Here is a 16,684-nt window from a genome sequence, read left to right on the forward strand (position 1 = left end):
GGAGTAAAAGGGAACAGAGAGGACGGGGGTTAGAGGAGAACCCTGCCTAGAAGTTCTAAGCGCAAGGTCGGGGCCCAGTCCCCGAGGTTGTATGGATACTGAAGGTCCTGCAGCAGACATCGGTGGAGTAGTGAGCTGTAAATGCACTAATCCCATCTAAGACTTGGGGGCACAACAGCAACGTGAATAGTGAGCCGGGACTCAGGAGAGAGGAGTCCCCGACGCAGGCTACAGCTGTCTGCCGTACAAGTAGAGTTCTTGGGAACATCTGTCAGGAGGCACTCCAGTGTAACTCAGTACTAGGAGCACTTCACACTTAAAGGCGCTATAAGAGGAGACGTTCAGAAAGGCACATGTTGGCAGAGTGTTGGAAGGGAGCATTCCATCTGATCTGGAGGTTGACTGAGTCCCTGACCCGGAGGACACAGCATGGAGGCAGGCATCTGTGTGTGCTACAAACAGTGAGTAAAGCTTTGGAACTGCACGCCCTGGTGTCCTCCAATTATTCCTTCGCCAACACACCCTGTACCACCACATCTGGGTATCAGCTTCTACACCGCTTGCACCTCTCCTCTGCCCCTACATCTACACTGCCCTGGGGCTACAGCTCCACCTGTGGGGAGCTTCACCATCTTGGCTGCAACACACCACCAGCCCCAGAGGATCTGCATGCAGCGTCGGCCCAACATCCCACTTGCCGAACACCACAGGTGGCGTCACGAGCTATTCCATTAACTACAAACCACCATTCAACTCCCCTGATTACTTGGGCGCCCAGGGCCACGGACCGGGTCACTGCTGCTGTGACACATCCTCCTGACACCGGCCCGGTACCGAGTACCCCACGGCCCTGGGAGGGCGACCCACATCATTCTCTTTGGTTGCTTTCTTAAAGTAATCTTGTTGCCTCAGTAGATATCTTTTAAGATTAGCAACCCGGTTGGCTCTCTCATTTCCCTGGTATTTTGCATACTCCTCAGCATGTCTAGTTATGTAATGACGTTTCAAATTGTATTCTTTGTGCACTGCAACTTTCTCTGTGCAAATAAGACACGTAGGGATGCCCCTGTGCTCAAAGAAATATTGCACTTCCCTTTTTTCCAGAAATTGTCTGTGCTCATCACCAACCTTTCTCTTCACTGGAGGCTTTGAAAAAGGCATGTTTGGGGCTGTATAATAGATAGTTCCACTTGGTGTCACTGTTTCAGTGTTAGCCAATGCGTCTTTTCCGCTTTTTTTCTGTCCCGCTGAGGAGCAATTTTCGCGGCTGCTTCCGCTTCTGAGCCCGGGGTAATGACGCAAGTTTGCAATAAGGCCGGCTGATGTACCGCCTTCGAGAGCAATATACCGCACCGCCCCACCGCTAAGTCTGAACCCGGCGCACCTGAGTCTGTGGCATGGTCCGATCCCTGCTCGGCTGCTCCTGCTGCATGTGTTGTGAGTGTGACTCTTACGCCTTGCCTGCTGACAGCAGGCTGCTGTGACTGTCTAGCCATAATCATACTCACCTCCTCCTGCTGCAGCTCCGATGGTCCAGCGCCGACATCTTCCTGTATGAGCGCGCGGTCACACGTCACGTGGTACCGCTCATTAAGCTCATGAATATGGGCACCACGCCTATGAGAGTGTAGTGGCGTCCATATTCATGATCTTAATGAGCGGTACTACGTGTGACTGGGATTTCACATGCGAGACTCACCCGTGTTTCTCGCATGTGTGATCCTGGCCGAGGTGAGGGCCGTAAACTGTTGTCCCGAGGGCCCATGAGGTGAGGGCCGCAAACTATTGTCCCAAGGGGCGCAGTTGGCCCGCGAGCCGCGAGTTTGAGACCCCTGATCTATTGAGTTCCCGCAGACAATTAGCTCCTGTTTCACATGTAAATGATACACTTGTGCTTTTGGTATTGGAATAGTGGAGACTAAGGCCGGGTTCCCACTGCGCTATGACAGTCCGTTTAATGGACTGCGTTACACCGCGGTATAACGCGGTGTAACGCAGTCCGTTAATGCCGCCATAGCCTCCCATTATTTAGCGCATCGCGACGTATGCTGTAAAGCAGCACACGTTCGCGATGTGCCGTTAATCACTGACGGAGCCTCGGACGCGGACTGCAGCGTCTGAGGCTCTGTCACAGCTATCGCTGATGATTCATCAGCGCTAACGGTATAGCATAACGCATATCGCGTTATGCTATAGCGTTAACGCAGCCCGTCAACGCTATGTGTTGATAGGGCTGGTTAACGCTATGTGAACCCGGCCTAAGAATTCCACAAGAGTGCCTCTACTGTAGCCCACATTTGATCTTGCCCCCCGTTTTTTGAAGCAAGTGCCTGAACACTTGTATCTTCTCTGTACATACAATATTGGGACTTTTAATAATATTTTGGTGTGGAGCCAAGCCATGGGGATCAACCCTATGAAACTCTCACTACAAATACTAGTGCCCGCTTCTAAAACACACCTCTCTATCCTCGTAGTCATTGACAGACTGGTAAGCATGAAAAATTAGCTAAACTCACCAGCCCCAGGTACAGAGGATGGAGTATGTTATATTGTGTGAGCTAAGATGCTAGCTCCTACTTATTCAGTACTATACCTTAGGCCTGTTTCACACTTCAGTTTTTTCTGTCAGTTAAAATCCGCCAAAATAGCAGAAAACGGATCCGCAGGCGGACTGAAAGAAACGGGGGTCAGCGGATCGGCGGATGTACGGATCTGCCAAAGGTAAAAATTTAAGGGAACCGCGCCTGGGGGGGGGGGGGGGAAGAGAGAGAGAGAGAGAGAGAGAGAGAGAGAGAGAGAGAATTTTGTCCAGCAGCCAGACAGAAACGTGGGTTAAATCGGCAAATAGCGGATCCGGACACGAAAAAAAAGATACATGCTCCGTCCGGGCCGCTGAGCGGACGCCAAAATCTTGGTGGATCCGTACAAAAACGGATCAAACGGACAACCATCCGTCAAGATCCGCCAATAATGCACGTCTATAAGGAAAAAAACAGATCCGCCAAGAAAAATGGCGGGTCCGTTTTTTTCCCAAATCGGCGGATCTTGACTGATGGTCACAAACGGAAGTGTGAAACAGGCCTTAAATGAGAGCTATAAGTTTATGTTGTGAAAGATGGGCTTCCAGTGCAATTACTTGGCATAGGATGGAAGCAAAAGTGGAGAGCAGGAGTGGGGAACCTTTTTTTCTGCCAAGGACCATTTGCATATTTATAAAATTATTCTTGGGCCATACAAAATTATCAGCTTAAAAATAAGTCTGCTATATTTGGTTAAACATTTAACTAACTCACCACTAATGCTGGAGCTGCTTCAGTTTGGTGAGGCTGAAATGCTTTGTGGTATTCATGTTTCTACTCACAACTGCTTTTCCAGGTGTGAATACATCACTCTGGAGATGGATGTATCTGCTGAATATATCACGTAGGATACACTTAGACTTTGATGTATAGAGTGCCTTGCGAAAGTATTCGGCCCTGTCATGGTTAGGACATGGTTAATGTCCTGTTCTCACAGGGTTAACTTTTGTCGGCCTCTCTTTGGATCTGGGAGGGGTATTTATACTCACTCAGACTAGAATTCCCTGTCAGCTATACTGTTATTCTGGCTGTGTGTCTGACCTCCCTGGTGTGCGTGTATACTGCATTGCTTGTTTGATTCCCGTGTATGACCCGGTCTGTCCCCTCACTCTGTACTTCGTCTCTCGTTTTGGTACTATTGTCTTCTCCGGTTCTGACCTCCTGGCTTGACTATTGTTACTCCGTTACAGTTTGTGCCTATTGTACCGTCCATCGCCCGTTCTGGTTTTCTGATCTATTGCTACGTCCTGACTATTCACTCTGTCTAACCCTTTGGTGCTGTCCTGCTATCTCGTGCTTTGACCCGGCTTGATCTGGTTTATGTCCCTGTCTATGCCCCTTGGTAACTTGTCCCGTAGTTACCTTTCTAGGAGTTTTCCTGCAGCTCCTAGTTCTGTGGAGCTTAGGTCACGCCCCCAGCAGTCACGTGCTTCAGGTCCTGATAGTCTGAAGCACGCATCGTCACCGCTGCTGCCCCGCTCCTCAGGAATCTTTGAGCACTGTTTTTGTACTCAGGACTCGCGCACTGGCTCAATGAGCAAGTGCAGTGCGGTGTTCCTGACAGGCCCCCTGGAACTTTTCAACCTTTTCCCACATATCATGTTTCAAACATAAAGATGCCAAATGTAAATTTTTGGCGAAGAATCAACAACAAGTGGGACACAATTGTGAAGTTGAACGAAATTTATTGGTTATTTTAAATTTTTGTGGACATTCAAAAACTGAAAAGTGGGGCATGCAATATTATTCGGCCCCTTTAACTTAATACTATGTTGCGTCACCTTTTGTTGCGATTACAGATGCAAGTCGCTTGGGGTATGTCTCGATAAGTTTTGTACATCGAGATGCGGAAATTCTTGCCCATTCTTCCTTGGCAAACAGCTCAAGCTCCGTGAGGTTTGATGGAGATCGTTTGTGAACAGTAGTTTTCTGCTCTTTCCACAGATTCTCGATTGGATTCAGGTCTGGACTTTTACTTGGCCATTCTAACACCTGGATACGTTTATTTGTGAACCATTCTATTGTAGATTTTGCTTTATGTTTGGGATCATTGTCTTGTTGGAAGACAAATCTCCGTCCCAGTCTCAGGTCTTTTGCCGACTCCAACAGGTTTTCTTCAAGAATGGTCCTGTATTTGGCTCCATCCATCTTCCCATCAATTTTAACCATCTTCCCTATCCCTGCTGAAGAAAAACAGCCCTAAACCATGATGCTGCCACTACCATGTTTGACAGTGGGGATGGTGTGTTCAGGGTGATGAGCTGTGTTGCCTTTTCGCCAAACATATTGCTTGGCATTGTTGCCAAAAAGTTTGATTTTGGTTTCATATGACCAGAGCACCTTCTTCCACATGTTTGGTGTGTCTCTCAGGTGGCTTGTTGCAAACTTTAAACAATTTTTATGGATATCTTTGAGAAATGGCTTTCTTCTTGCCACTCTTCCATAAAGGCCAGATTTGTGTAGTGTACGACTGATTGTTGTCCTATGGACAGTCTGTACCACCTCAGCTGTAGATCTCTGCAGTTCATCCAGAGTGATCATGGGCCTCTTGACTGCATCTCTGATCAGTCTTCTCCTTGTTTGAGATGAAAGTTTAGAGGGACGGCCAGGTCTTGGTAGATTTGCAGTGGTATGATACTCCTTCCATTTCAATTTGATTGCTTGCACATTTCTCCTTGGGATGTTTAAAGTTTTGGAAATCATTTTGTATCCAAATCCGGCATTAAACTTCTCTACAGCAGTATCACGGAGCTGCCTGTTGTGTTCCTTGGTCTTCATGATGCCCTCTGTGCTTCAAACAGAACCCTGGGACTATCACAGAGCAGGTGCATTTATACAGAGACTTGATTATGGGTCGCCCTCCCTGGGCTGTGGGGTACTCGGTACCAGTCTGGTGTTTGTGGGATGTGTAACAGCAGCAGTGACCCGGTCCATGGCCCTGGGCGCCCAAGTAATGGGGGTTGTAGTTAATGGAATGGAATAGTTCGTGATGCCACCTGTGGTGTTCGGCAAGGGAGTTGTTAAGCCGACGCTGCAGACAGCTCCGCTGGGACAGATGGTGTGGTGCAGCAGTGATGGTATAGCCCTCCACAGGCAGGGCTAATGTCCCAGGGCAGTGTAGCGGTGGTTGGCACGGTGATGTAGCAGTGCCGTAAGGGTTGGAAGCAGACAAGACACAGCGGGGTGCAATTTCTCTACCTTTACTTGATAACTGCAGTCCATGGTCCTGATTACAGATGGTATTGGAGCAGGCTAGCCTGGAAGCAACTCAGGAATTCTCTCTCACAGACGGGCTGTGCAGTCTCCTTCCTAGCACCTTGTGGTGTGAAGCACTCCAGTACTTAGTTACTCTAGAGTTCCTCCTGTCAGATGTTCCCAAGAGCCTCACTTGCACGGCAGACAGCTGTAGCCTCTCTCAGGGACTCCTCTTTAGTCCTGGCTCTCTATTCAAGCTGCTGTTGTGCCTCAAGTCTTAGATGGGAGTAGGGCATTTACAGCCTCCTACTCCTCTGGTATCTGCTGTAGGACCTTTAGTATCCGTACAGCCGTGGAGACCAGGCTCCAGTTCGTGCGCTCTCAGCTGAGGGAGCTCTCCTTCCTCGCTAAACCTCCAGCTTCTTTCCACACGTCTGCACACTTCACCCTCCGCAGACTATCTGACCACTCCTTCCTCTTTGCCCTCAGAGGGCACCCCTCCCCTCCATCCTGGTTCAGAGTTCCCCCTGGTGGCCTGGAGTGGAACTGTGTTGCATGTATGGACTGACTGCGAGAGAGACCCGTCATTGCCTCCAAGCCTGGCATTACCCTCCCCTGGAGGAAGGCAAAGCCACTGTGGCGACCATACTCCTGGGGGCGCCACATTTACACACAGGTGGATTATATTTATCATCATTAGTCATTTAAGACAACATTGGATCATTCAGAGATCCACAATGAACTTCTGGAGCGAGTTTTCTGCACTGAAAGTAAAGGGGCCGAATAATATTGCACGCCCCAGTTTTCAGTTTTTGAATTTCCACAAAAATTTAAAATAACCAATAAATTTTGTTCAATTTCACAATCATGTCCCACTTGTTGTTGATTCTTCACCAAACATTTACATTTAGTATCTTTATGTTTGAAGCATGATATGTGGGAAAAGGTTGAAAAGTTCCAGGGGGCCGAATACTTTCGCAAGGCACTGTACAATACATAGGACACTGCTGTGTATTCATCACATAAAAAACACTGACTTTCCATTTACACAATGGCACTTCAGAAGGAACTTACTGTAAATCCACAAAACTAGGCACTTATAATGATATGAGATAGTTGGAAATGTATTTTTAAATTAATCCAAAAGTGAATGTTCCACATTTCGATCATTGACGCTGACCATCACCAGGCACACAGTGAGACATGCATCAAGCTGTGATAAAGCGCTATATGATAAGCGCAGGATGCTCACAGTGGCAATGCCTCCCACAAAAAGTATCGTGGCACTGGCCATTGTCAGACTTAATCTACTGTGTGCGCACTGAAGCAGCAGAATGTATTGAATGCTGTGTGTCCACGCTCTACTGAAAAACTAAGGGGCTGGCAGTCAGAAAAAAAGCATATTATATTGCAGCTTGTTTACAATCCGCGGGCCGGACATTACCCAACACCGATGCAGAGGCTGGCCAGCTGACTGCTGTTTTCAGGATGATTGGAGAGGAGAAACTTTAGTGAAGGGAAAACCGATTAGTAGTAAGTTACATTAAGGCCGGGGTCACACTTGCAGCTGCAATGCGAGACACTTGTGTCTCTCACATCAATACCTCGGGACCAGAGTGTGCGGCTGCATGTATTTCTATGCAGCTGAGAGCTCCGGTCCAAACCGCTGGCGGCAGTGCCGGGTATTGATGTGAGAAACTCACGCAAGCTTCTTGCATTGCGGTTGCAAGTGTGTCCCCGGCCTAATTAAGACAATGGTAAGCTTTTTTTCACCTAACCCTGTGTTTATGTGTATTTACTGCGCTGTCAGAGTGTTAATATACTCACCTACCACTGCTTTCTGGTATCTAGGGCCCTTCTGTTGCTATTCTTAAATATTTTTTTGGTAAGAAAAGTTTGACAATACAAAACAATATTATTAGGATGAAAGTGTGTTAAATTAATTGTTACCTGTTTTGGCTTGTTTAGAACGTAAAATCTTCTCGTGGAACTGAAAACAAAAGCTACATATCCAGCAATTCAGGTATATAATTCTTTTATTATGGGTTTGGCCACCTTATTTTGTGGCCTTACAAATATATCATAAGTGCGTGAGAGCCCCACTAGTGACTCAAACTTTCTCTAAGGGCTTGTGCAGAAAACTATAAAAATTGGATGAGTGCTATACATTAGGTTTGGTCTGAATTTCACAGACTGACAGAATGGAGAATTTGGAGATTTTTTATTCTTTGTTCTCCACATCTGAGAAAATCGCTTCACACTCTCATCAAACTCTGATCACAGTTTGACCAGAGTGTGATTATCATACTTGGATCGATTTTCTCGGATGAGAGAAAAACGGTTGTGAGACCCTATCCTAATGGGTATTTAACACTTTAAAGACCAGTCAATTTAAATGTTTTTGTATTTTAGTTTTTACATATAAGGACTTGTTTTTTGTGGGACAAATTGTTGTTTTGAATGATACTTTATTTTACTGGAAAATGGGCAAACAAATTCACGTGGGAATAAATGGTAAAAAAATGCAATTCAGCCTCTATTTTTTGGGTTTTGTTTTTTTCAGTGTTAATCCTGTGGTTAAAATGACCCTGAAATGTGGTTCTCAAGTTCAGTGTCACGGATGTGTCAGAAGCTGCAGACCGTTGCACTGCATCTGTCTGCACAAGGCCTCCTAGGTTTGCTTTGCAGACTGTAAGCCACCTCCCCTAGTGCTAATGACCACACCTGGACCTAGGTGTTTACAACTCCCTACTTCCTATTGGTAGGTGCTGGTGTTATTTCCACTTCTCTGTTGAAGCTTGGAGCAGTTTGCTAGCTTCCTCTTGGAAACCCCCCACAAGTGACCACATTTTGGAAACTAAACTCCCCAAGGAACTTATCTAAATGTGAGGTGAGCACTTTGAACCCCCAAGTGCTTCACAGAAGTTTATAACGTAGAACCATAAAAATAAAAAAAAAAATCATATTTTTTTCCACAAAAATGATCTTTTAGTCCCCAATTTTTTATTTTCCCAAGGGTAACAGGAGAAATTGGACACCAACAGTTGTTGTGCAATTTGTCCTGAGTTTGCTGATACCCTATATGTGGGGGTAAACCACTGTTTGGGCGCATGGCAGAGCTTGGAAGGGAAGGAGCACCGTTTGACTTTTTCAACGCAGAATTGGCTGGAATTGAGATCAGATGCCTTGTTGCGTTTGGAGAGCCCCTGATGTGCCTGAACAGTGGAAACCCCCCAATTCTAACTCCAACCCTAACCCCAACACACTCCTAACCCTAATCCCAACCCTAACCCTAACAGGAAAATGGAAATAAATTTTTTTTGAATTTTATTATTTTTCCCTAACTAAGGCTAGTTTCACACTTGCTTTTTTTTGCAGCGCGTTTTTCCCGCAAAAAAACGCATTAAAAAAACGCATACAAATGCATACAAACGCTGCGTTTTTTTCAAGCATTTTTGTGCGCATGCAGGAAAAAAACGCAGCGTTTTTGCGCGTTTGTATGCGTTTTTTGTGCGTTTGCGTTTTTTTACAGATTTTGGAAAAACCCCACAAAAATGAAAAAACAACCATTCAACAACACACAAGACCAATGGGACTTCATTGTGGGTGTGGTATGTTAATATATAGACCCTGTCTACAGTATTCTTCACATTTGCTTGATTCTTCTCGTGACCATGGATCTGCGCTGGAAGAGTTTTCACTTCAACTTGGATTTGGACATTGCGATGGCTCAGGCGTATGCAGTTGCTTGCCATGAACAAAGGAAGAGAGAGAGGCAGCGAAGACGGCGGCGTATGTGGATACATCCGATTGTTGAACTCCGGGAGAGCCGTGGGGCATACCACACCCTCTACAGCGAGCTCCAGTCAAACCCGGAAAAATTTACAGATTATATCCGGATGTCCCACGAAAGTTTCATGGATTTGCTTGCTCGTGTCCAACAATCCATCCGGAGACAGGACACACAGCTCCGTCGTGCGATTCCTCCTGAGGAACGGCTACTGGTGACATTACGGTATGTTTTAAAAACCAAGGGGTGCGGTCTGATGGTTTTTTTTTAAATTTAGTATTCAAAACCGTGGGTAATTAGTTTACGTGAATGTACTAATATTTTATTTTATAGTTTTTTAAAATAATATACATAAATATTAATTTTACCTTTGTCTGTTCACAGATTCCTGGCGACTGGAGAAACCCTATCTTCACTACACTTCCAGTACCGTATTGGAATCTCTACCTTGTCTGGAATTGTTGCTGACACCTGCCGGGCTCTCTGGAATGTTCTTTGCCCAGAATTTATGCCCCTGCCCACCGCTGAAAAGTGGATGGAAATTGCTGACAAATTCTGGACAGTATGCAATTTTCCCAACTGTTTGGGAGCTGTTGATGGTAAACACATACGGATCATCAAACCCCAAAGAACGGGATCTGAGTACTATAATTACAAAAAGTACTTTTCAATAGTACTCATTGCGATTGCGGATGCCGGATGTATGTTTGTAGCAGTGGACATTGGAGCATTTGGCCGTGGTAATGACTCACAGGCTTTTAAAAACTCAGACATGGGCCGGAGGTTGTATGGCAACCAATTTAATTTCCCTATGCCACGGCCTCTTCCTCACACCGAAGCTCCGCCACTGCCCTTTGTAATGGTTGGCGATGAGGCTTTTCAAATGTGCGGAAACTTACTGAAACCCTACTCCAGCCGGGACTTGGACCACACCAAAAAAATATTTAATTACAGGCTGACCAGGGCCAGAAGAACTGTCGAGTGTGCTTTTGGGATTCTTGTTTCCAGATGGCGAATTCTGGGCACGGCCATTAATCTTAAACTTGAAACAGTCGATGAGGTGGTGAAGGCCTGTGTGGTTCTACATAACTTTGTGATGGCTAAAGAGCACCCGACCTTTGAACTGGACGATGATGCTCCTAACCCATTGCCGGAATTCACTCAGCACACTCTCAGGTCATCCGTTGAAGTTGGCCAAATGAGGGACCAATTTGCGGCCTACTTTATTTCTGATGTAGGACGGGTGCACTGGCAAGATGAAATGGTGTAATATTTTTGTTTGTTTATGGTAATAAAAAACCTTATTTGATACCATTACTGAGTGCACTATATTTTTTAAACTCCAATTTAATAAACTTCCCATGTATAACTGAATTTTTTGATGTTCACACACCTGGGCAGGTAAATACACATATGAGTTAAAATGCAGCATTGCTAGTCTGCGTGAAATATATTGGAACGAGCAAAGCTGCAGGCCATGAATCAGGAAACCATTTTTTTTCAAGAGAAAATTGTGCAACTAGTTGAAAACAAAGTATGTGATTTTCTCAAAACACAACCCTCAAAACCCAACCCCAATGAAAGTCCATGGGGAATACAAGTCAGCATTGAGTGGATGAATGTAATCTGCTCCATTCCAACTTACAAGTTATTACACTAGGCCTTTGAGTGACTATACTAGGCCGTGGTATTTCAAATATGAGTATAGTAGGCCTTGGGCCTACTAGTATAGTCATATGTGAAATACCACGGCCTAGTATAGTCATACCAAGGCCTACTGTAATAACTCGATTTTTAAAAACTAGCATCTTGTTTCACAAAAAACAAACTGGTGAAACTAGAAAGAAACTTATTTTTAAGACAAGTTTCAACAGTTTGTTTTTCATGAAACCAGATCCAAGTTGGTAAAACTCGAGTTATTACACTAGGCCTTGGTATGACTATACTAGTCCGTGTTATTTCACATATGACTATACTAGGCCTTGGGTTGGTTTTTAACATGTATTTACCCATCAGTGTGTGTGAGCGGCGCAAACAACATTAATGAAACTTAGTAATGGTGAACCACAAATGTAAATTTATTTTTTATCACAAAAATAAACCAAAAAATTATTTTTTCCGGCGTTTGGGGGCAGATGGTTTCAATTTGGGGGTGTGCAGGGAATATGCAACACTTGCTGTTGAAGACGGTGTTTGAGGGGAAGGGGCAACAAAACTTGTGGGGGAAGGTAGTCCAGTTAAGGGAATCAAACTAGGAACACTTGGAGGAGAGGAAATCTGTTCTGGTACATTAGTTGTAATGGCATGTCGCCGTAGGCTTGTGTGCCTGGACCGACTTTGGCCCAATGCCCGCCTTGATGGATTTCGCCTTGAAGTAGGGGCAAATATTGAGTGTAGGTCCCCCGTCTGCAGGTGTGGCTGCTGCTGCTGAGGTGGCGGCTGCTGCTGAGGTGGCGGCTGCTGCTGCTGAGGTGGCGGCTGCTGCGGTGGTTGCAGCTGCTGCTGAGGTGGTTGCAGCTGCTGCTGAGGTGGCTGCAGCTGCTGCTGAGGTGGCTGCAGCTGCTGCTGAGGTGGCTGCAGCTGCTGCTGAGGTGGCTGCAGCTGCTGCTCTTCGTTGTCAGTGCTCGTCCTTGCAGGAGGACTGGTGGCGGCAGTGATGGTCCAGGTTTGCAGAGTGGTGGTGGCAGGGCTACTACACGTTGTTGTAGCGGCAGGGCTGTTCCATGTTTGCCTAGTGGTGGCTGAGCTCCACGCATGCATGGGAGTGGCGGTGGTGCTCCAGACAGGAGCAGCGCTTGCCATGGTGGTGTCGGTGAAGTGACCAGCTGCACTCAGACTTGTGGTGGTGTAACGGTGGGTGTCCTGGCTTTGAATAGAGGTGTCCGTGCAGTGGTATGCAGCACAAGTCGGTAGTGAGGTGAAGCGAGTCAATGGTGGCACAGGTGGAAAGGACACCACTGACTGCTGACCGTACCGATTATGCTGCATAGCCTGCAAGAAAGCATTGTTGCAGGCCTGCAGCACATTCAGCTGTTGATCAGGACTAAGGTGTTCCGCCATGCCCTTTTCAATCTTACTAAAAAAATGGTGTGCTGGTCTGTTGAGGTCGGCCTCCAGACGGTCAAGGCGCTGTTCTACAGAATTGAAGCGGTGTTCAAAGTGGTTAAAACCACGTTCCATGAGTGCAAAACCGCTTTCAACTCTGTCGGACAGTGACTTGAGGCTGGAATTAAATGTCTCGCTCAAATGCATAAACTCGGGCAAGACATTCCTGTCCAAGGCCCTCTGCCGCTGGCAGTTAGTGCCCGCATAACCAGTGGCAGAGACCTGGGACAGGGGAACACCTGATGGCCCAGCTTCCTGGTCACCAGCTGTGTGTGGTTGACCTGCAAGGTGCTTCCTGGCTGTCGGATGGCTGGGACGGGTCAGAGGACGTCCGAGGAAGGACCGCTCCAGGGCCAGGTTGCAGGGTGCTGCTCCAGGTGCTGTGGAAGAAAGGAAAATCATTACTACCATGCCTTTACAAGAAGCATCAGCTGTGGATTAGAAAAACACAGATTAATAAAAACCCAAAATTTATAATACTTACGATCTCGTGGCAAGGACCGGTCTTAGGAACTGCAACGCGTTATAGTGACGGTATCTAGTTCTGGTCCTTGACGCAGATCCACTGCGAACCTGGCCCTCAGCACGAACATCACTGTTGAAGCGGTCCTTGATCGAACGCCAACGTGTTCGGACTTTGTCCACTGTTGATAAAAAAAAAAAAAACAGTGCCGTCAAGGACAACAGTCACTGCGGCACAATGTAGCAATACAATACTCAAAGCAGTCACTGTAGACCACGATGACACTGTTGGGTTTCCTGCTAGAATACACCTAGCACGAAACCCAACAGTGCCGTCAAGGACAACAGTCACTGCGGCACAATGTAGCAATACAATACTCAAAGCAGTCACTGTAGACCACGATGACACTGTTGGGTTTCCTGCTAGAATACACCTAGCACGAAACCCAACAGTGCCGTCAAGGACAACAGTCACTGCGGCACAATGTAGCAATACAATACTCAAAGCAGTCACTGTAGACCACGATGACACTGTTGGGTTTCCTGCTAGAATACACCTAGCACGAAACCCAACAGTGCCGTCAAGGACAACAGTCACTGCGGCACAATACAGAGCAGGGAAATACTCACTAAACGCCTTTTTGTAGGATGCTGTGGCGCTGTCCCAGCCATCCATCAACGCTGCGGCCACCTCATTCCATAGCCGCCGGGTCACCACAATGTCCTTGTGCAGTCGGTCACGGCTGTCCCACAACGGCGAACGCTCCTGGACCAGGCTGATGAGCTGCTCATTATCCAGGTACACGTCTTCATCTCGTTGTGGAACCTAGACAAAACACATTCATTAGAATAATCCAATTTAAATTGAATAAAAAGTTACAAAAAAAGAAACATAAAAAAGAGTAAAAATAGAAGATAAAAAATAAAGAACATTACAAATCATTTGATACTTACATTCCGTATCACCACCGGGACTTGGCTTCGCTGCTCCTGCTCTTCGCCCTCACTAGTCCCGTCCACAGAAGAGGATGATGACGATGTCTTAAAAAAGTTGAAAAAACCGTAAGAGATTTGGAGAAGCAGCAGATATACTTACCAGATGCACAAAAATAATCACCTCACGGTCTGCTTGCGCCAATTCCTGCCGCGATGGGGAATACTCTGATTCTGAAGACATACTGCATGTAAAAATAGTAAAAATCATTAGTACATACATAATTTAAAAGGACAGGCATATAATGTAATATACACATTCTTCGCTGATCAGATGGGTTCTTAGTTGACTGTCTGCTCTTCAATCTGTCAGTGTAGTAGTGGCAGAGTTTTGGCAGGCACCTCCTTTATATAGACTTTTTTTTTTTGACTTTAGAAGATTATAACTAGGATAACAAGTGGACACCACCAAAAAAACGCAGCGCTAAAAAAACGCATACCTGCGCATGCCAGTGCGCACGTATGCGCATCCATAGGCTATAATGGCCATTTTTAGCGCAAAACGTGCGCATACGCTTTTTTCAAGGGCCAAAAAATGCAACATGCTGCGTCTGGAAAATACCAACGCACACCCCAAAAAAACGCAGCGCATGAAAATCGCATACATGCGCTGACCAGTGCGCAGGTATGCGCACCCATGTTAAATATAGGGGAAAAAACGCATGCGCAGGTATGCGTTTTTTTCCAGCGCTAAAAAACGCAAATGTGAAACCAGCCTAATGGGGTGATAAAGGGGGTTTGATTTACTTTTTATAGCGGGTTTTTATGTTTGGCAGCTGTCACACGCTAAAAGATGCTTTTTATTGCAAAAAATAGTTTTTGCATCACATTTTGAGAGCTATAATTTTTTCATACTTTGGCCCACAGAGTCATGTGGGATCTTGGATGGCGTCGGCGGTTCTCTCTGAGTCTACTCAAGCTAAATGTCCCCCAGATTTCATTTATCCTTACTGTTTTTAGTGTTAGTGGGATTGACTGGCATAACCCTGTCCTTCCTGGTGCAGGGCCTAGCGCCAGGGTCACACATGGACTAGGTATCCTGTTCGGAGATGGGTGCAGAAGATTTTGTATTGGTCTAGCCTGATGAAGAGACCTGAGTAGTCTCGAAAGCTTGCAATGTATTACCATCTTTTCAGTTAGCCATTAAAAGGTATCAACTACTGAGGACTCTCAATCCTGAATATTTTTCTATCCACTGGCTAACACGGTACAAAGATATACATCTTTCCTGTATCGAGATCAGAGTATGAATTTGTGATTGTTGGTCCAAATGTAGAAAAGTGGTGGTACTTACTGAGGTGATATGGATCACTCTCTCCTGGATGGCATCCTCCCCAACACGTGTTTCGGCACGCTGCGTTCGTCAGGGCAGCGTGCCAAAATGCGCATTGGGGAGGACGCCTGTAATACTGTTGTAGGAACTCGAGGATTCTGATAGCGTGGGGCAATGATCAGACAGAAGCGGGTTACTTTAGTGCAAATTGTGTATTTTATAACAGCAGAGACACCCAAAAACAATATGCTGATAACCTGAAATGAGACAAGTCCTAAAGCTATATAGCCATTCAGTAAAGTTCTTAAGACAGAGTCCTCATAAACATGTGATCCAAACGTGAGTGTAAGGCCGGAGTCACACTGGCGAGGAATACGGGAGAGTGAGAGGCGCAAAAAGCACGCATTACACACGGACCAATGATTCTCTATGGGGTCCCTCGCACCAGCCGTATATTTCTCCTCAGTATCCTACGCTCCGTGCCACTCGCAGCATGCTGCGATTGTCAGCGTACTACGGCCATAGTACACCAATGCAAGTCTATGAGTGCGCAAAAAATACGGATTGCACACGGACCACACATGTGACTTGCGAGAAATACGCACCAGGTGTCTTTAGAAACCCTGTCATTGGGCTCCATTATATGTCCATTTTGCAAGCCTGCGAGAAAATCTCGCCATACGGATGCCATACGGATTACATACGGATGCTGACATGCGCAAAATACGCGACCACACCTTGATTACGGATGACATACGGAGCACTATTTAGGGGTCTGTCATCCGTATTACGCATGTAAAATACTGACCGTATTTTGCGCAGGTTAGTGTGACTCCAGCCTAACACTCAGGGGACGTGGCGCAGTTCACACAGTAGTGATGCAGAAAGAGTCCAATCCAGGTATGTAGCAAGCACTGGGAAGTCCAGAACAAGTCTATAGGTAAATCCCAGATGAGAGAAAGCACAGGAAAGTCCAAAAACTGATTTACAAGTTGATCCCAGGAGCAGCGTGAACACAGGTGAGTCCAGGAACAGGTTCACATTAAAGCATACGGTTGGTGACAGTTCCGGCTGCTCTCACTGGGGAGAGTGAAGGGTTAAGAATAACACATAGTTCAGGAACATAGTTCTTACCAGATAAAGTGAACCAAGGGTTAAGTTCCAAAGATGAGTGTAGCTTTCCCTACAGAGAACAGGGAATGTCCAGAGCCACAGCAGAAGCACACTAAGGCCTCTTTCACACTTCAGTTTTTTGCATCAGTTATAATCCGCCAAAAAGGCGGA

At 46.2% G+C, this 16,684-nt stretch overlaps 1 protein-coding gene across 1 annotated transcript; it reads right to left on the reverse strand.

Annotated features, from left to right (window-relative positions):
• Positions 1-11,676: 11,676 nt before the first annotated feature.
• On the reverse strand, positions 11,677-13,995 carry LOC141099152 (uncharacterized). Its single transcript, XM_073587298.1, has 2 exons — positions 13,765-13,995; positions 11,677-13,316 (listed from the first exon to the last, which is right to left on the reverse strand). The coding sequence occupies exon 2, from the start codon at positions 13,081-13,083 to the stop codon at positions 11,677-11,679; it is 1,407 nt and encodes a 468-aa protein (XP_073443399.1). The 5' UTR covers positions 13,084-13,316; positions 13,765-13,995.
• Between the last annotated feature and the right edge of the window lie 2,689 nt (positions 13,996-16,684).

This window comes from Dendrobates tinctorius, unplaced genomic scaffold (assembly GCF_039654945.1).
Source record: "Dendrobates tinctorius isolate UK_male_01 unplaced genomic scaffold, ASM3965494v1 ptg000098l, whole genome shotgun sequence".
In the NCBI taxonomy this organism is placed as follows: Eukaryota; Metazoa; Chordata; class Amphibia; order Anura; family Dendrobatidae; genus Dendrobates; species Dendrobates tinctorius.